Source organism: Myotis yumanensis, unplaced genomic scaffold (genome assembly GCF_028538775.1).
Source record: "Myotis yumanensis isolate MYYU_CA2020_CCGP unplaced genomic scaffold, mMyoYum1.0.hap1 SCAF_3, whole genome shotgun sequence".
NCBI classification, from domain to species: domain Eukaryota; kingdom Metazoa; phylum Chordata; class Mammalia; order Chiroptera; family Vespertilionidae; genus Myotis; species Myotis yumanensis.
Genome location: NW_027223754.1, coordinates 133,736,419 through 133,757,982, shown reverse-complemented (window position 1 = coordinate 133,757,982; position 21,564 = coordinate 133,736,419). Strand labels below are relative to the sequence as shown.

General features: G+C 38.3%; 1 protein-coding gene across 9 annotated transcripts in view; it reads left to right on the top strand.

Annotated features, from left to right (window-relative positions):
* The window catches only part of LRRIQ1 (leucine rich repeats and IQ motif containing 1), a 243,591-nt gene that overhangs the window by 56 nt on the left and 221,971 nt on the right, over positions 1 to 21,564 (top strand). For 7 of the 9 annotated variants that reach the window (XM_070409621.1, XM_070409624.1, XM_070409622.1 and 4 more), the window contains exons 2-7: positions 3,414 to 3,552; positions 6,996 to 7,107; positions 10,700 to 10,791; positions 13,001 to 13,115; positions 13,956 to 14,179; positions 18,477 to 18,551. In XM_070409621.1, coding sequence (XP_070265722.1) covers positions 3,415 to 3,552; positions 6,996 to 7,107; positions 10,700 to 10,791; positions 13,001 to 13,115; positions 13,956 to 14,179; positions 18,477 to 18,551 — 756 coding nt within the window. In that variant the 5' untranslated portion in view covers position 3,414. Of the gene's footprint in view, positions 1 to 14; positions 232 to 1,041; positions 1,053 to 3,413; positions 3,553 to 6,995; positions 7,108 to 10,699; positions 10,792 to 13,000; positions 13,116 to 13,955; positions 14,180 to 18,476; positions 18,552 to 21,564 lie in introns of those variants that run through there. The other 2 variants (XM_070409619.1, XM_070409620.1) reach the window with 2 other exon arrangements.

Below are 21,564 nucleotides of genomic sequence, written 5' to 3'. Positions count from 1 at the left end.
GGCCCCCCAAAGGCGGCCTCCCCTTGCAAGGCCGGGCCCCCCCTCCCGAAGGCCGGGGCCCCCCAGGGTCGGGGTCGTGGGTGGGAAGGAGGTCGCGTGGTGGGAGCGCAGACGAGCCAGAGCCTCCCGGCCAAGACCCGGCTTTAGGGCGCGAGCGGGCGGGGCCGCGGGCTGCTGGGTGACTGCGCGAGGCTCGGAAGCTCCAGGCTCCAGTCATTTTGGGGGATTTTGGTAGGTTTAGTCAAACTTGACCTACTCGGACTAACCGTCCCTAAATGACGGTGCCCTCCCTCCCTCTCTATTCGTTCTTTCTCGTATTTTATTTTTTCATATATAATTTTGGTTACTCTTTAAAAGTAGATTTTGCTCCCCTTTTATTATAGTTGAACTGTGGTTGAAAGGTGGAGTTACTTCAGATTCACCACTTTTAGCGGCTTTAGCCAGTTCTAAGTGATTCATTATAAACTTGAAATGTTTGCCGTGGCCCTGTACTTCGGAATCAATCTAGGGCTGCGCTCACCTGCCCGGTAACCACCAGCTAGAGGAAGCGATTGAGGCTTTGAAAGGCAGCCAGTCCGAGCTGAAATGTGCTGTAAAATGCACATCAGATTTTGACTAATTAGTTTGCAAACAAGAATGCAACCTTTTTATGTTGCTCTTCATAACAGTTTTTAATTGATTACATATTGAAATAATATTTTGGATAAAATAAGTTAATAAAATATATTGAAGTTAATTTCACCTGTTTCTCTTTATTTTTTAAAACATTGCTACTGACTAGAAAATTTAAGATTACAAATGTGCTCGAATATGTAATTGGACAGGGCTGATCTAAAGATCAGTGGACGAGCAGAGGGACATATAATGGAAGTGACTCTTACCTTTACCCTAGTCTCTTGCCTTTCTTTCTACATAAAGTTGTGTATACCTGTGTATTCTGCTTTATAGCACATTTTTTAAAAAAAGTTTCACCTACCTTTAAATTGCACTTTAGGTTGGTTTGATTACAGAATCACATTTTGCGCCGGTGGTGGTGTTTTGTTTTCCTTTAGGTGAGAAAGATTGTGGATAAAATTGAGTATTTTTAAACTAGTTTTTAAAATTATGAAAGCAGTGCATATTTATCATTTTAAAAATCATTCAGCATAAAGGTATGAAATTAAAATTAAAAGTTTCTCAATGCCTTCCAGCAAGTTTCTGTCTAAAACTAAAGAGTGTGTGTGGTTACATAAAAGTGATATTACTCTGCATATCTTTCTGATACCTGCCGTTTCTTAACTATTTCTCTTTGGCTATATTTCCTGAGGAGTACAGTAAGTGTGCTTATTTTTATTGAAGAACTTGTATATTATTCTATTCTATGGCTGCATTATAATTTATTTAACTGTTTTCCTAATGAGTACTTAGGATATCTTTACATTTTAGTGGTGTAATTGTAGATTCACATGCAGTCTTAAAAAATAATACTGAACTATCCCTCAAAACTCTGTCCAGTGTCTTCCAATGATAATATTTTGTAAACTATATTATAATATCATGACCAAGATATTTATATTGATACAGTCTGCTTTACTTGTACTTATTTGTGTGTGTATGTCTTATATAATTTTTATTATCTGAATATACTCACTTATCTATTACCACAATCAAGATACTGAACAGTTCCAACACTATAAGGATCTCTCATGTTGGCCTTTTATCATAACCATCTTCCAACCCAATCAACTCCCAACTCTTATCAACCACTTATAAGTTCTCCATTTATAAAATTGTTGCATGTAAAAATGTTATAGTAATGCAATCCTAAAGTATCACATGCTTTGGTTTCTCAGCATAATTCCATGTAGAATCCACACAAAAAAGTTGATTTTGAGATGGACGAGTAAAATAAGGAAAAGAAAGAAGAAGGGAGGGGAGAGAGAGAAGGGGAGGAGGGGGGGAGGGAGGGAGGCAAATCCAAGAAGACAGGGGTCAGAGGTTGAAAGGTCAGGGACTTGAGGAAAGAATGAAAGTTTGGAATAGTCTCTAAAATAAAATAATAGCTGACTAGTCATTTTCAAAATTATTTTTACAAAGACCTACAATAAAACAAACAACAAAAAGTAGGTTACATTGTAATTCAAGCACACATACATACCTTAGAAACATGTTTGTTTTTTAAACAATTTTTATCTTTAGCATATATAGTGCACTTATAGTTTCTTTTCTGGTCTATTCTAATATTTTCTATCCTATCATTAAAATTTGATAATCAAGAGCCACTAAATTAGTTTTTTGATCTGCTAATGGGTTATGATAAACAATTTGAAGATTATTAGACGAGGAGATGTTTAGAAGGATTGCTGGGCAGATGAATAGCTTGACTGTCTTGGGGACCATTTGGTAATTAAGAACATAGGGTTTGAATTCAGGATGTCTGAATTATGATCCTGCCCCCATTCTTATTAATGTAATGGCTATCGACAGTTAAGTAACTTCTTCAAACCTGAGTGTTCTCATCTATACAATGACTCTAATGATCTTTAACCTTTTAAGTTACTCTGAAGATTATCCATTATACAGATGTCTTCTAGTGCCTGCCTTGTCACAACTACTTAATACTTGGAAGCTAATGATAGTGATTATGATGATGACATGAAGATATACTGAAATACGCTGATTAATGCATATCAATTACAAGTATTAAATATTTAAGTGGCCCATCCGGCATGGTTCAGTGGTTGAGCATTGACCTATGAACCAGGAGATCATGGTTTGATTCCAGGTCAGGGCACATGCTCGATCCCCAGTCAGGAGCACGCAGGAGGCAGCCAAGTAATGGTTCCCTCTCATCATTGATTTTTCTCTCTCTTTCTCCCTCTCCCTTCCTCTCTGAAATAAATTATATATATATAAATATTTAAATGAAATAAATTTTGATTTTACATGCCATAATTATCCAATATTACATGTTATTGTTGCAAAACATGGCTTTCTTTGGTAAAATTAACAACTCTGAGTTAATGAGTAGAAACTAGCCTTATGTTTCCCCTATACATAGACTTAGGTTGTTCTCTTGTGAGTATTTTAATCTCTGAATATTCAAGCTGATCATATGTGTTTTTCCATTAATCATTTCTATTAGGATGAGTTTTTCTGTCAAGTTTCTTGGTTCAGGAAGGCAAGCCAGCTCATTCCATGTAACTTTTCCCTTGGAGAATTAAAAGTCTAGTAATAGACCTGACCATTTTGTAGTCAAACATTGTCCTTAAAAATATGGTACAGATATGATAAGGTGTGATAAACATTTGTTAAACTAAAATGTGTATATAGAACCATGTTGGATTATTATGACATATTAAAGAACCCATAATTTTTATTAGCATATTAGCCTCTTTAATTTTCTTTAATTAGTTCTGTGATTTATTGTGAAGGATGATGGAAGATGATGATGATGCAAAGCTCAACGAAGAAATAGAAGCTGAATTGGACAAAATCAGCATTTCTTCTTTGGAAAAAGATGATGTAGATAGTGATTCAAACTCAGAAACCCAGAGTGATGAGAGTGATGCTGTAAGTATTAAGTTTTGGACTTTTGAGCCCTTTAATTGGAGTAAACTTTTCAGGAGGTATTTTACTTTCTCAATGTGTTTTGTGTGTTTATCTCATATTTAACCTTAGGATCTTCTTTAAACAGTGTAAATTGATATTTAAATATAAAAGTTTGTTGAAGATAGAAATCACCTTATAAACCACATTCTATATGTGCATTTTTTGGGGTAAAATTGGGATTATACCATGTTATGTATATATATATTTGTATCCTGCTTTTTAACGTTAATCATGAACATTCTAATATGAATATATATGGATGGAAGCAAACTTTATGTGAAAACCTTAGATCTATAGAGGTAATTATTTTTTTAATCAAATGTTATCTTTTCACTTGTGCATTTCTCCCAATGTTTATATGCTTAAAAAATCTGTTTATGATTCTTTTTTTACATCAAAACTTTTAATCCAATGGAAATTTGTTATTAAATGAAGATCTGATTTGAAATTTTCTTGAACATACTTAGCTAATGTTCCTAGTGTCACTTGTTGAATAATTCAACTTTTCTCAATTGATTTAATATCTTTTTATACATTTAGTGTTTTACATATGATCTATCCAAGATTACCTAATATTTCCCATTACTCTGTTAATTTTCGCTGTATTATAGTTTATATTTTTCAATTTCAAAAGAGTCCAATTTTGTTTTGCTATTTCAGAATCTTCTCAACTAAGTTTTTTTTAAAAAACCCACAAAACTCACTTGCCAAGTTTCAAAAAATAACTATATTCTGAGTTTTCATTAGGATTTCAATAACCTACATATAATATTTGAGAAAATTTAATATTTTTATATTACTGTCTTTTTAGCCATAGCTAATTTTAATGAAACAAAATATCCTGATATTATTCATGTGATTATGAAATTCAACAGAATCATAGATATAATTCATAAAACCTGAAAATGAAAAGCAAATTTTCACCATATATATTTGTTTGAAATATGCCTTTTTTTCCAGTGTTTTTTTTAAAATTATTATTAAAACACTAGAGGCCTGGTGCACAAAAATTTGTGCACTCATTGGGGGGGTGTCCCTCAGCCCGGCCTGTGCCCTCTTGCAGTCTGGGAACCCTCAGGGGATGTCCACCTGCTGGCTTAGGCCCGCTCCCCGGGGGAGCGGGCATGCTGGCAATCAGACATCTCTCTGGCAGTGCAGGAGCCCTCAGGTCATGTCTACTTGCCAGTGGGGAGTAGGCCTAAGCTGCAGTAAGACATTCTTGGTACAGCTGAGGAGGCGGGAGAGGCTCCCGCCACCACCGCTGTGCTGGCAGCCGTCAGCCTGGCTTGTGGCTGAGCAGAGCTTCCCCCTGTGGGAGCGCACTGACCACCAGGGGGCAGCTCCTGCATTGAGTGTCTGCCCCCTGGTGGTCAGTGTGTGTCATAGTGACCAGTGATTTCCAGTGGTTCTGCTGTTAGGGTCAATTTGCATATTACCCTTTTGTTATATAGGATAGAGGCCTGGTGCAAGGGTGGGGGCCGGCTGGTTTGCCCTGAAGGGTGTCCCGGATCAGGGTAGGGGGTCTCACTGGGGTGCCTGGCCAGCCTGGGTGAGGGGCTGAGGGCCATTTTCAGGCTTCCCACAGCAACTTCAGAGTGGGGGGGTCCCACTGGGGTTCCTGGCCAGCCTGGGTGAGGGGCTGATGGCCATTTTCAGGCTGGCCATGCCCCCCAGCGACCCAAGCTCCCAGCCTCTCCTTTTATTTTTGTTTTTGTTTTTCAGTGCCTCCTTGAGTGGAGGCCAGGGTGGCTAGAAGCAGGTATCTGGGATTTATTTATCTTCTATAATTGAAACTTTGTAGCCTTGAGCAGGGCCCAGGACCAGCCAGGGCAGGCGGGAAGTTTGGCTTCCTCCATCGCCGGGGGCAACCCAAGCTTCCTGCTCTCTCCAGCTCTGTGGCCGCCACCATCTTAGTTGGGTTAATTTGCATACTTGCTCCTGATTGGCTGGTGGGCGTGGCTTGTGGGTGTAGCAGAGTGGTGGAGTGACAGAGTGATGGTTAATTTGCATCTTTTTCTTTTATTAGTGTAGGTTTTAATGTTGACATTATTGCAGGTGTTCACCTTCCCCCTTTCACCCTCCCCCGTTTCCTGCTCCCTTGGGCTTCACCACAGTATTGTCAGTGTCCACAGGGTATGCATATATGTTCTCTAGCTAATCCCTTCACCTTCTTTATCCAGTCACCCTCAACCCCTCCCCTTGGACACCATCCAGTCTGTCCCACGTATCCAAGCTTCTGGTTCCAATTTGTACATCAGTTTATTTTATTCATTAGATTCCACATATTAGTAAGATAATATGGTATTTGTCTTTCTCTGACTGGATTATATTGCTTAACACTTGGATTGCGGGAAACGAGTTAAGTCGGCTCGCGTGAATTGCGCGTACTCCGCGGGAGCCGTCTTAACTCGGTTCATATAGATTTGCGGTGGAGTGCGGGAAACGTGTAAACTCGGGCCGAGTGTAACTGCGTATTACCAAATATTTGTTTGTTTGCCGTTCACAAAGATACCTACCTGCGTATGCGAACCGTTTCATACCCATTGGGGTAATAGGTATCATAAAAATCCCTTGTAAGTAGAGAACACTTTATGGCGCTGGTCGAGTACAATACCGTTAGGGTACCAATGTATTGTTTTCTCATTTTATAACCGATATCCCTGGATATCTCACCATGCAAAGAGAATAGTTATTGAGAAATACTTCTTGTGTCCGGACGTCTTTAGTTTTGAGTTTTGTGAATATTATTACGTGTTTAAACTAACTCTGATTTTGCGCGGGAAACCTAAATAATTGCCCGCGCCATCTTATATTTTGGCGGGAAATTCACCCAACACCGTAGTGTTAACATAATGCTCTCCAGGTCCATTCATTCTGTCACAAAGGGTAGAAGTTTCTCCTTTTTTAGAGCAATGTAGTATTCCACTATGTAAGTGTACCACAGATTTTTTATCCACTCATCTACTGATGGGCACTTGGGCTGTTTCCAAATCTTGGCTATTGTAAATAATGCTGCTATAAACAGGGATGCATATATTCTTTCTGATTGGTGTTTGGGGATTCTTAGGCTATATTCCCAGAAATGGGATCACTGGGTAAAAAAATCAGTACCATTTTTAATTTTTTGAGGAATCTCCATACTGTTCTCCACAGTGGCTGCATCAGTCTGCATTCCCACCAGCAGTGCATGAGGGTTCCCTTTTCTCCACATCCTCACCAGAGCTTGTTTTTTATTGATTTATTGATAGTAGCCATTCTGACAGGTGTGAGGTGAACTGTGCTCTTTATAGCCTTTTACCTCATCTATCCATTTTCTCACATTTTATGTGGAATGAAGGAGGGGATATTTGATTCATAGTTTTGATGGACAATTTAGTACTTTCTTTCATTATTGAAATTTTCAGGACTTAGTTGAATTACCGGAGTCAGTTCTTCAGTGTATTAACATCATAAAGAATAAGAGTAAAACTGCTGAAGAGCTCATTCTTCAGGACTTAGAAGATACTGATGTTTTAAGTAAGTACAGTTTTTATCTGCTTGATAGATAAGTTTTTATAAGAATAATTAACCTAAAATGTAGAAAATTAAACTGCTTAAAGTACTTATCTCTTATTTTATGCATATATTTAGTCTCTAATATATTTATAGTATATTGGACTGTTCAATTTAGTTCATTTATCTTACTAATCTTCCTTATATCTCCAATAAATACTAATCACCAATATTTGTTTAACCAGCCTTAATTAAAACCAAACATTCTATTACTTTACATTAAAGAAAACTAATCATGGGACTGTTTTAAAAGTATCAGTTTATATATCTTTTTGGAGAAAAGTATAATTTATATAAAAAGCCTAACAATGTTTATTTTCTTCAACTGAGCAAATTAACTCCTGGGAATTATTCTAAGAATCTACACTAATAAAAGAGAAACATGGTAATTAGCGTACGACCATTACCCTTCCCATTTGGCTAATCAGCATATCCTATGCAAATTAACTGTCAGCCAAGATGGCAGCCGGCAGCCAGGCAGCTGGAAGCGAACATGAGGCTTGCTTGCTCCAGTGACTGCAGACTCCAACCTTCCCCTCCTGACTTGCCGGCCTCTGAGCTGGCAGTTTGAAACATTCTAACAAATATAGAAGGCTGAGATCTCAGAGCTGGAGTTATACATTTTTTCGATTATAGAACGCTCAGCAGTGGAAGCCTCAGAGCTAGAGCCAGAGCTAAAGCTGGCCCAGAATAAAATAAAATAAAAAAGAAAAAAAAGGAGCGGTTGGGAGCTTTAGTCAACAACCACCAGCCTGAAAGCAGCCCTCAGCCCCTCACCCAGACTGGCCAGGCACCCCAGTGGGGACCCCCACCCTGAAGGGTGTGTGACCAGCTGAAAACAGCCATCATCCCCTCATCCAGGCTGGCCAGGCACCCCAGTGGGGACCCCCACCCTGATCCAGGATACCCTTCAGGGCAAACCAGCCGGCCCCCAGGCCTCTATCCTATATAGTAAAAGGGTAATATGCCTCCCAGCACCGGGATCAGCGAAGCTGCGAGGCCTCCTGGCACCAGATCAGCGTGACAGGGGGCAACGCCCTGTGTGTGACAGGGGGCGGGGCCACAACCTCCCTATCTGCCCTCCTCTGTTCCTGACAGGGGAAGGCGCCCCAACCCCCTGATCAGCCCTGCTCTGTGCCTGATAGGGGGGAGCCCCCCAATCCTCTGATCGCCCTGCAGCTCTGTGTGTGACAGGGGAAGGCGCCCCAACCCCTCCCCGCCAGGCCCTGCTCTGTGTGTGACAGGGTAGAGCCATAACCTCCCCATCGGCCTTGCCCTGAGTGTGACAGTGGCTGCGCCCCAATCCCCTGATTGGTCCTGCTCTGTGGGTGATAAAGGGTGGAGCCCCAACCCCCCTCCCCACGGGCCCTGCTCTGTGTGTAATGGGGTAGAGCCATAACCTCCCCGTCGGCCCTGCCCTGAGTGTGACAGTGGCGGCGGCCCAACCCCCTGATCGGCCCTGCTCTGTGGGTGATAGAGGGCGGCGCCCCAACCCCCTGATCAGCCCTGCTCTGTGTGTGACAGGGGGCGGTGCCCTAACTCCCCTATCGGCCCTACTCTGTGCGTGACAGGGGGGAGCTCCTCAACCCCCTGATCGGCCCTGCTCTGTGCATGACAGGGGGCAGTGCCCAACCACCTGATTGGCCCTGCTCTGTGCGTGACAGGGTACGGAGCCCCAACCCCCTTGATGGTCACTGCTCTGTGCGTGACAGGGGGCAGCGCCCCAACCCCCCAATCGGCCCCACCCTGAGCGTGACTGAGGGTGGCATCGCAACCTCCCAATCCTCCCTGCTCTGTGCATGACAGGGGGTAGCGCCCCAACTCCCCAATCAGCCCTGCTCTGAGCCCGACCAGGGGCTGCACCTAGGGATTGGGCCTGCCCTCTGCCACCCAGGAGCAGGCCTAAGCCAGCAGGTCGTTATCTCCTGAGGGGTCCCAGACTGCGAGAGGGCACAGGCCTGGCTGAGGGACCCCCCCACCCCCCAGTGCACAAATTTTTGTGCACCGGGCCTCTAGTCCTATATAATAAAGAGGTAATATGCAAATTAACCCTCACACTCTAACAAGATGGCTGCCTATGACCAGGCCAGCAGGGGGGTTAGTGAGGGACGACCAAACGACTGAATAACAGGCTGTGTGGGGTGACCAGGCCGGCAGGGGAGCCGTGAGGGGTGACGAGGCCATCAGGGGGGCCAGTTAGGGGTGACCAGGCCAGCAGAGTGGGGCAGTTGGGGGCAACCAGGTCGGCAGGGGGGGCAGTACAAGGCGACCAGGCTGGTGGGGGGGCAGTTAAGGTCAACCAGGCTAGCGGGGGAGTGCAGTTGAGGGTGACCAGATTGGCAGGGGGGGCAGTTGGAGGTGAATAGGCTGTCATGGGGGCAGTGAGGGGCAACTAGGCTGGCAGGGCGGGCAGTTGGAGGAGACCAGGTCAGCAGGGGTGGCAGTTCAAGGATCTATGCCGGGTGTGCATACCAGGAAATGTGGGAGAAGAATCTTTGGAGACCTGCTACAACAATAAGTAACAGATTGTTGACAGAACTTAAGAAACAGACTGTAGACTGAATATCCAACGTGTATAAAACACACACACACACATACATTGTAGAACCTGTCTGCTGCAGGAGCTTGCTGTCTGATATAATTAAGAAAGTCAGAGGCATTTATTATCTACTATGCACTCCTGTCTCCAAACCAAAGCTCCCTCTATCTATCATGGTTTGGGCCAAAAAAAATGTTAAAATATAGCTCCCTGCCTCTCTTCACACATAATATTTTTATAAAAATAAAGAATTACACAGATATATCAGTTGATAGAACCTAAGTCACCCTTCAAAACCTAGCTTAAAGGGGATCTGGAGAATGTTATTTTTTGCTCTACAGCCCCTCACACAGGAAAGCATGCCAGAAAGATTGTGCATAATTGTTGAAGAGGAAAATCTGTATCTGACAATATAGTTGTGAATGGAAAGTTAACCAGCAGAATTGTCCTCTTAAAAAATAGTTTACTGTCAGGAAACATTACCATGATCTAACACATTAAATGAATAAGGAAAAGAAACATAACTACATCTACACAGATAATACAAAGACTTGATAAAATAAAACAAAAACTCATAAACTCAAGAAAGAAAGTTTACCTCATTCACATGTTAGAAATTAGAATCTTTCAAACTAATACTTTTATTAAAGTGGTTTCAATATCTTATGTAAAATTATATTGCCAGTTGTAGCAAGTAGAATTAAACTTTTGTTGATTTCTAATCAAGACGTCATTACAATATCAAACAAAACATTATTATATGTTTGTGGAGAATAAACTTTAGTCTAGAATATAAAAGGGGATACCAAATTAGTGATATAAAAATTTGTTACATTTTAGAGTAAAAATTACAGATTTCCTCTGTTCTTTATTCTTCGTTGTTTTTCTGTTGTTTTGTTACTGATTAATAATATGCTATGATAGAATTTGAGATTAAAGGATGTTGGGAGGTTTAAAATTTTAATATGTTGTTCCTTACTCTAATATTTAAAGTTATAATATTTTTTCTTTTTCTAGGCTACACTTATGGAGCAGTTTCTAATAATCATATGCACTTAAGGGTAGAATTATCAACTGAATATAAAGAAAACTCAGGTCAATTAATGAAGGTATATGTTCAACATTTAACTAAAATTACTCATTATTACCTCCCCTCTTACACCAGATGATATTCACTGATTTAAAGTTCACTGATTTAAAAATTAAAATTTAAATAGTTTTTAAGCAAATTATTTTTAGTTTTATATTTTCCTTGGCATATAAAATAAAACCACTCAAATTTCAATGTTTAAAAATATAAGAAATAGAAATTTGAAAAAAAATGAAACATCACTACTTGGGAAGTTTATGTGTATGTAGATAAAAGAGGAGAATGATATTGCATTCCCCTCCCCCCCCCCTAAAACTCTGACCCCCCCAAAAAATGAGTATACTCTAGTGTTTATTGCCTTGCTTAGGAATGTAATGTGTTCCAGCAGAGATTTTAAATATTGTATAGAAACTTTCAACTTAGAACATCTTATGTTAGTTTTTCTTTAAAGATATAATTGAATACTCCTAAAATATAAGAGTAAAGCAGAGTTAGCATTTTGGGTTTAAACTCCCACAAATCTATTCTACAGTTTCAATATCTTGGATTTATTTTTTTTAACTCTCATTTTATCTAACTCTATTTCTGCTCCCTAAGATGTCTAAAATAATATGAAAATTATATGTATTTTCTTATTTGCTGTTTTGATAACACTAAAACTTGAAATATTAACTTAGAATTATCATACTGGTATTTCATTAGAATAGATAATTTTTTTATTTCCATCTAAACCAATGGTTCTCAACCTTCTGGCCCTTTAAATACAGTTCCTCATGTTGTGACCCAACCATAAAATTATTTTCATTGCTATTTCATAACTGTAATGTTGCTACTGTTATGAAACGTAATGTAAATATCTGATATGCAGGATGGTCTTAGGCGACCCCTGTGAAAGGGTTGTTCGACCGCCAAAGGGGTCGCCACCCACAGGTTGAGAACCTCTGGACTAGACTCTGGTGGAATCTAATCATAGAAAAGTATTCATCAGAATTATCTTATATATAATTCAGATTAAAGTAGGTAATAGTCCTGGTTTTTAAACATATTGAATAGATCAGAAATTTGTATATGTGAAAAACCACTACAGGTAAGAAAGATAGAAATGTATTAGGAGGAAAACAAATATTAGTAAAAATATTTTAAAATGATTATCAAGCAGTTTAGGTAATTGCTGTGGATTAATATTATAGAGTGACTAGAGTTCTAAAAATCATAAGGTTAAAATACAGTCAGCTTGCATGGGAAAAATATTATTATTCACCATGAAGACAATGATTATGAATGTGCTATAGAATTGTATTTGAGAAGGGTTTGAAATAAATAAAGTTATAGCTATAAATCAACAAACAAGAAGTGCTGGTGAGGATGAGGATAAAAGGGAACCCCAGTTCCCTGCTAGTGGGAATGCAGACTGGTGCAGCCACTGTGGAAAACTGAGGATTTTCCTCAAAAAATTAAAAATGGAACTCTCATTTGATCCAGTGATCACACTTCTAGGAGTATATTCTAAGAACCCCAAAAAACCCATCAGAAAGAATATAGGCGCCCCTATGTTCATAGCAGCATAATTTACAAGAGCTAAGACCTGGAAACAGCCCAAGTGCCCATCAGGAGATGAATGGATAAAAAGGGTGTGGTACAATTACACCATGGAACACTATGCAGCAGTAAAAAAAGAAAGATCTCCATATGTAAAACCCTTTGTAATACTTTAAGCAATAAAAAAATAAAAAAGAAGGATCTCTTACCCTTTGATGCAACATGGAGGGACCTGGAGAGTATTATACTAAAGTGAAATAAGTGAGTCAGAAAGACAAGTATCACATGATCTCACTTATATTTACAATCTAATGAAGAAAATAAACTGATGAACAAAACAGATCCAGAGACACTGAAACATGCAACAGACTGACATATTTCAGAAGGGCGGGGGGGGGGGGGGCAGGAGAGGGAGATGGGAAAAGATTAAACAAAGAACTTATATGTATATATGCATAGCCAATGGGCACAAAACACTGTGGGGACAGTCTGGGGAGGGGGCGGGAGTGGGATGGAGGGGATTAGTGGGCGGGGCGGGGAGGGAAAGGGGACATTTGTAATACTTTCAAAAATAAAGTTTTAAAAAAGTTGTAGCTATGTGTATAGGCATATTTTCTATATAATTAAACTGATAGCTTGATCCTCTATTTTGGTTCTCTTTAATCACTGGTATTCTTTTAACCTCTTAGATATTATCTGAAATAGAAAAAGGAGAATTTCTGAGAAGTAATACCCACTGTGACAGTCCTGATTCTGTTCCAGAGCCTGGTCCTTATGAACATGTAGATGAGCATATTTTTCTAGGTGTGCAAAACTCGATATTTTTGATAATTTTTATCTGATTATAGTTATCTTAGGAAATGTAGAGTTTTTTCTTTTGACAATTAGGAAAATACAATCATATATAATACTTTCACGCTGCTTATTTAATTACATACTCTCATAGTTTTGTTTATGCTTCCTAAAGTACCTTGATTGAAATGTATTTATAATTTTTCTACATATATAGTTGACTGCAATAAACATACCGAGCCTTGAATTTCTTAAGAATACAGTAACTACCCAGGAGCACACACACACTATAATTTTAGATTAAGTTTTGTTGAGTAGTTTAAGGCAAGTTACGTGTTTTCTTTGTTGATTGCAGTGGAATTTCCATGTATATTTAAGACTATATTTTTTTTACTAGAGGCCCAGCGCATGAAATTTGTGCACTCGGGTGGGTTGGGGGGTTCCCTCAGTTGTTCCTGTGCCCTGTTGCAGTCCGGGAGCCCTCGGGGGATGTCTGACTGAGAGCGGGCCTAAGCTGGTAGTCGGACATCCTTAGCGCTGCCGCGGAGGTGGGAGAGGCTTCCGCCACCACTGCTGCGCTTGCCAGCCATGAGCCTGGCTTCTGGCTGAGTGACGCTCCCCTTGTGGGAGCGCACTGACCACCAGGGGACAGCTCCTGCATAGCGACCAGTCATTCCACTGTTTGGTCGATTTGCATATTAGCCTTTTATTATATAGGATTTTTATTTTATCACTTTTTCTTTGGTAATATGTTGAAATTATTTCTTCTTTTCAAAATTACTTTTATACTACACAGTGGATCACTATTAACAGTTTTGATCTTAAAAATAATATTTCTCTTTATGACTGTAGATGATGGTGAAATAAATTTTGGATACTGTGAAGTGGAAGAAAGATGTAGGCAATCTTTTGAGGCTTGGCAAGATAAACAGAAAGAACTAGAAGACCAAGAGAAAGAAACTCTCAAAGCTCAGAGGGAAAGAGAAGAAAAGCAGTTTCAAGAAGAAGAAGAAAAGAGACATTGCTGGATGAAACAGTTTGAAATTGAAAAGAAAAAATTAGAGAATATTCAAAAGGTTTTTGTTTTTCATACTTCTTTTTAAATTAATAGCTACTTATGAAGAGTATTGCTGTTTTGGAGTATAGTGTGGATTTACTTTTAATTACTCCTGATAATAGAGGCAATTGACTGGTTAATAATATTTAATATGGTTTCCTTAATTAGTTTTTATTGAAATTTATTGGAATTTCAGATACTGCTTTGGATCATGGGAGCCACTAAAGTCTTTGAAGTTTCAAAGATATTCCTAGAAAGGATGACATTTATAGCACAAACTGTTGCTTTTTTTATACCCTTCTAATTATAGGAAAATATAACAGAATTTTGTTAATCATGTGGTGCCCTTGCTATGTGGTCTGATATATAGCAATTAAGTAAAACATATTTGGTTGAAGAGGTTCAACCAAGTAAATAATGATTTGTACTTCAGCTCTATAATTGAGCTAATTCCTTGGACTAGACATTTTTTTTGGTATGGAAGACTTTTGTGTTGTAATTATTTCTGTTTTCTCCAACCCCACCTCAGAAGGTCTACACCCTGAGGTCACTACAGTGGCATATTAAGAAACTGGTGGATTTTTAGGACCCTACTTGTGGGCTATCATGATCCCTAGAATCTCTAGATATCAGGCTGGACAGACTTGTCTGCCTAACATCACTAAAGCTGATTTACATGTTACCTAGAAATTGTTAGATTTGAAGGTTTCAAATAGAGAAATTACCATGTGGTCATCTAGGCAGTTCAGGGTATTCTAGCCTTCCATGTTGAGTGCACTACATTTCCTGCTTATATAAAAAACTAGAGGCCCGGTGCACAAAAATTTGTGCACTTGGTGGGGGGGGGAGGTGTCCCTCAGCCTGGCCTGTGCCCTCTCGCAGTCTGGGACCCCTCGGGGGATGTCCACCTGCTGGCTTAGGCCCTCTCCCTGGGGGATTGGGCCTAAGCTGGCAGTCAGACATCCCTATGGCAGCCCAGGAGCCCTCAGGAGATGTCCACTTTCCAGCGGGGAGCAGGCCTAAGCTGCAGTCAGACATCCTTAGTGCTGCTGATGAGGCAGGAGAGGCTCCCACCACTACCGCTGTACTGGTAGCCGTCAGTCTGGCTTGTGGCTGAGCAGAGCTCCCCTTGTGGGAGCGCACTGACCACCAGGAGGCAGCTCCTGCATTGAGCATCTGCCCCCTTGTGGTCAGTGTGTGTCATAGTGAACAGTCATTCCCAGTCGTTCTGCAGTTAGGGTCAATTTGCATATTACCCTTTTATTATATAGGATAAACAAGTTAAAGTAATTGTAATATTGTAGAGCCACTTTAGTCATATTTTTTTTTCTCACGAATTCTAAATTTTTAGCTTTCCTTTAGTTATATTTTCTTTCTACAAATCTGATAAATATGATCATTACTATCATAAAATTATGATTTAAAAAATGACATTAGAAGGTTTAGTGAATTCCTAAATATGTGCTTTGTTATATCTTGAGGCTTAAAATTTCTGGTGGGACCATTCCATAATTTTATAATGATGGGTTTTAAATATGTGATTTACTTCCTTTTAGTAGCTCTTTTCTGTACCCCTTGTTAGTGTCCTCTTCTCCTCAAAACTGCTATTGTAAATCTCTTTCCATGAGTTCCACCCAACTGCTCTCTCCTTATTATTAGCACATGATCACATAACATGTTTGCATTAATTACAAGCTTCCTCTTCTTTCTAACCGCATATCTATTTAGTATCAATCTCTGTACTCATCTTTTCTTTTGCCATTGCTTCTGTATCAGTATCTCAGTAACAAGTGTTTCCTCTTCTACTAAAGTTTAGCTTTTTCTCCTCTGCTTTCTCATTTTCCAGTTTACCCCTGCTTTTTGTTATATTCAAAACACCCCTTCCAACTTCCTCCTTTCTTATTCTTTATAAACATGTTCAGTTTTCTCCCATCCTAGAAACAAAACAAAGGGAAAACCACGAGATTACCTTTGTTCATAATATCTCATTTTATCAAGCTCTTTAGCTCTACTGATCATAATCAGCTTAATATATATATGTGTATATGTGTATATATATATGTATATACACACACACATATATATGTATATATATGTAATGTTTTTATTGATTTTTAGGAGAGAAGAAGGGAGAGGGAGGGAGGGAGAGAAGCATCTATGTGAGGGAGGAACATGGATGGTTTGACTCCCACACACACCCCGAAATTGCAACCTGGGCATGTGTCCTGACTGGGAATTGAACATGGGATTACACTCAACCAACTGATCCACACAGGCCGGGCCACAGTCCAGCTTCTTAAAAGAGTGTTATTTTTGCTGTATCCATTTCCTTGTTTTGTTCAACTGTAAACCTGCTAGTTATTTACCACCATCCCACTGAGTGAGACTGTTCTTCACAAAACTAACCAATGACTTCTAAGTGACCATACTCACAGGCTCATTTTCAGTTTTTATTTTGATCTCTATTTTATTTTATGCCAGTAAAAATTTGATGTTGGCCATTTCTCCTTCCCATGGGGACCACACTGCCTTGATTCTTGATATCCATTTTAAGCTTCTTTTTTCTTTCTCATTGAATATGACACTACCAAGGCTTTCTTTTTTGTTTTGTTTTTTAATTCTTTATTGTTGAAAGTATTACATATGTCCCTTTTTACCCCCATTGTCCTCTCCCAGCCTGCCCCTGTGCCCCAGCCTTCCCCCCACCATTCCCTTGTCCTTTTCTTATTAATCTCATTCATAGCCTTAGCTGTTTAGAACCAAATCTATATTTATAACAAAAAGTAAACTAATTACATAACTCTCCTACAGATACTTCACACCAGAACTTAATGTATCTAAAACTGAGTGCATTGTCTTTCTTTCTGAATCATGTTCCTCCTCTGGTATTCTTTATTTTGGTGAGCTACACTACCATCATTGCCCAAGCTAGAAAGATGAGGACCATTTTTTACTCTTCCTTCTCTTTTATTATCCTCTTGTATTATCTGTCTTTTCATCCATATAGCTACTGCTACTCCATAGTTCAGGGTGTGCTAATATCTAGCTTTGGATATTTATTATGTTCTCTAATTGATCTCTCTACTTTTTATCTTCCACAGTCTCATCCACCATAGTGCTGTCAGGAGGCTATTTTTGTACGTTCTTAAATTCCATCAAAAGTTCCCATAGTTCACATAAGACAATTTCCAAGGAAAACTTTCCATTACCTTTATATCCAAGGAGTTGGCCATTTGTGGCAATTTCATGTTCACATTATGTTTATATCTGTCCTTGCTCCTGCCACTATCCAGAGGCCCTCATTAATTCTCACATGGACTTTGCTAATATCTATCTTACTGATCATATTGGTGTCTCCTGGGTTTTCTGTCTCTAACTCTACCTGAGGTGACATTATAATTTTCCTAAACCTGGAGCTGTCGTCGTTTTTTCTAGTTCAAAAACATTTAATACATGCCTAAAATGTCTGTCCAACCTCTTGAAAGCCTACTAATTTCAAATACAATCTTCTGCATGAAACCATTCATGATCCATCAATTATAACACCTGTTCCTATGATTCTATATAATCTTCTCTTTCAATAAACTTATTCTGCTAAATTTGGAGTAATGTGTGAACTTGTGAGAATGTTCCCATATTAAAGGTCAGTTTTTAGAGTAAAAGGGATTATATTTTGCTTATTTTTGTTTATTCATCAGATCCTTAACAAAATATGTGCTGCTAAAATGTTATTAAAAGAAAACCACACCCTAGTCAGGTGGCATCGTCCTACACACCAAAAATGTTGCAGGTTCAATTCCCAGTTAGGGCACATACCTAGGATAAGGCCCACATGGTAGGCAACCGATCAATGTTTCTCTCTCTCACATCGATGTTTCTCTTTCTCTCTCTCTCTCTCTATCCCTTAAAGAAATATTAGCCACTGAACTGATTTACTATGTGAATTAAGTGGGATGGTGTGGAGAGAAAAATATTGTAATGCAAAGCCCATCTTACGAACATTATTTGTCATTTTGGCATTGTCCAACACTATTTCTAGCTGATGTTCTTTATTATGTGAATAAACATGCTCACATAAATAAAACAACTTTCCCAGGTTACAAACATCTTTATGTGTTCAAAATGGGAACCCTAGGTGTTATTTATATGATGCTTTAGGTTGAGATTAAAGTTGTTATCCCAGTACTAATAACTGAGCACCATTAACTGAGTTGTTTTAACCATTATTTACAAATATATGTTGTGAGAATCATGTATAATGAACATAATGTTTTCTGACATTTGAATCTAATATTTTAATATTAACATGTGTTCAGCAAGAACAGGCCAAGATGAATGATGAACGCCAAGAAGAAGAGAAAATGTGGAAAGAGAAATTTAAACAACACGAGGTACCTATTTGTTGTTTTTACTCAGTGCAACAATCATTTTCATTTGAAATAAATTACTATGCCTGAAATGGACATTTTAAAATAATTGCCTACCTGGTGTAGGATTTAAATTACTAAAGTTTTAAACATTCATTCATCATTAGAAACTGTTCTTGAAATAGAATGTCCTAATAATGAAAAGAAAGTGGTTGGTAGTGAATATGTCTATATAAAATTATAATTCTAATTTTTTTTAAGGTTTGAAATAAACTATTATGAGCATTTCATTATGATTGAAAATTATTATGAAAAGTTACTGCATTTCTTGAACACAATTAGTTGAATGTACTAAATAACCCCTTTGAATTTAAATAATTCTGTTGACGTGTTAAATTTTAACTTTTATTTATCTATTTTTATATAAAATTATTTTAAGTAATCATAAGGATAAAATAGATAAAAATTTCCATAATCTTGCTATTCAGTTAAACTTATAAGCTTTCTTTGTAGTCCTTCAAATCTTTTCTTTCTTTATATAAATACATTCCAGGAAAGGTAGATTTCTACTGGCCTTATTTTTTTTTATTAAAATACTAGAGGCCTGGTGCACGGATTCGTGCACTGGTGGGGTCCCTTGGCCTGGCCTGCACCCTCTCGTAATCTGGGACCTCTGGGGGGATGTCAGGTAGCTGGCTTTAGCCCGATCCCCACAGGCCCGATCCTTGCAGGCCCGATCCAGACAGGAGGGAGCCTGATCCTGTGTGTTGTCTGTCCCCTGATGGTCAGTGCACATCATAGCGACTGGTCGACTGGTCATTCGGTCGTTTAGGCTTTTATATTTATAGATATTTGGCATATAACATTGCATAAGCTTAAGGTATAGACATGTTGATTTGGTGCAGTTACATATTATAATATAATTATCTCTACTGTCCATTTATAAATAAAAAATCTTGTTAGGCCTGTGAGGAGACAGATTCATATGAATGACAAAAATTACCATAGTATCTTCCCTGCAGGTAACCCAAATGTTGGAGTTAGAAGAGCCATTAAAATAGCTAAAACTCTCATGCAACAGCAAAACAGTTAAACAGATAGGTAATATGAAAAGAGAATTAGAATCTACAATGAAGTATTAAATGTACATTTTAAAGTTGAAAAGTTCAGTATATAAAATTAAAAATTCAGTGGATATTTGACAGTATATTTGACACAATGAGAAAGAATTAGTGAAACTGAAGTAAGGTCAATAGAAAATATCTGAATTAAAGCACAGAGAAGACAAAAATTGGAAAAGCAGAAAAGAGCACAAGAAATGTGTGATACAGTGTAAAGATAAAAATGCTTATAATATTAATCTTGGAAAGAAAGAGAATGGAGCAGAAGCAATGGGGTCTGAAGACATAATAGTTGAAATGGTTTTAAATTATCTTTTAAAAATCATTCTGAGCCCTAGCTGGTTTGGCTCAGTGGATAGAGCGTCGGCCTGCAGACTGAAGGGTCCCAGGTTCGATTCTGGTCAAGGGCATGTACCTTGGTTGCAGGCACATCACCAGTAGTGGGTGTGCAGGAGGCAGCTGAATCGACGTTTCTCACTCATCGATGTTTCTAACTCTCTATCCCTCTCCCTTCTTCTCTCTAAAAAATCAATAAAATATATTTTTAAAAAATCATTCTGAATATTCAAAGATGATTAATGATCCCCAAAGTAGAATTAATACAAATAAAATTATACCTGACTATTGAAATTAAAGACAAAGGGATAAATATTATTAAAAGCAGCCAGAAAAAAAAGGCACATTATATAAAAAAAGAGGAAGAGTAACAGCTGTCTTCTTAAGTGAAATGATGAAAGGGAGAAGACAGTAAAATAAAAAAAATAAGTGCTAAATGTTAATGGTTTTTGATAATCAGTGTTCTTTGAATCCTTAATCTTACCTCTTTCTAGATCAGTTTGATTTCCTATAATATGTATCAAAATACTTGCCTAGAAACATTTTTGGATGGAAAATTTTCTCAGTCTTTGCACCCTTGAAAATGTTTTTACTTTTGCTTTCAAAACTGAAGGATTTGTTTCCTTGGGTTTACAATACAGCTCTATTACCATTTAGTTTAAATAATTTAAAGGTATATTTCCATTGCATATTTATGTAATTTTACATTCATCCACATATATTTACTTATTTTCTGTTGTCTGCCAGACACTTCTCTAAGTGCTCAAGATACCGCAATGTATCAATACAAAATAACTTATGCCTTCAGGAACCTTACATTTCTTAGAGTTCTGAACTGTTATTACCATTTACATGAATGTAGTGTGCGCGCTCGCGTGTGTGTGTGTGTGTGTGTGTGTGTTACCTCAGCTCTTTATCTTATGCCATTTTCTTGGTTTAAAGAACATTTTTCTATTCCCTTTAAACTTTCTCAGTTATTTATTCTGGAAATTCTACTAGTCATGTGAGTTTCTGTGTTGATCCTCTTTACACCTAAATGGCTCTGTCATATAGTTCCTGTCATTATTTTGTATGCTGTTTAGGGAAAACACCTGTTTTAGAAGGTTTTCTTTAGGCAGTCAGCTGTTAAGCCATTCTATTTTTATTTCTGTTTGAGTCCTTTTTTTTTTTTTTAACTTGAGTACTTACATTTTATTTTTAATGAGCTTACTTCTGTTTAAATATGTTTTTCTAACTTTTTATTTATTTAAATTTTTATTTAGTTTAATAACTACCTTTTCTCAGAAATTGGTTCTTCTGCTTATTAAACTGTTTTATTGCCTCACATAATTTTTGTTAGTTTTCATAAAATATTTGCTGAATTTTATTGATCTATTTGTTTTAGGATCCCAGTGACAATTATATTTTCTCACCTAACTCCAAATAGTCTCATTTAATACAATACATATGCTTGTCAATTTTCTTAATAGTTATGAAAGAATAAGATGTGTGACTAGGTTCATTCTGCAGTCCCTGTGCTAGCTCTGGGAGTCTCCTTTATCAGAACTCCCTTCTCAGAAAGTTGAAGTCCTTTGGTCCTA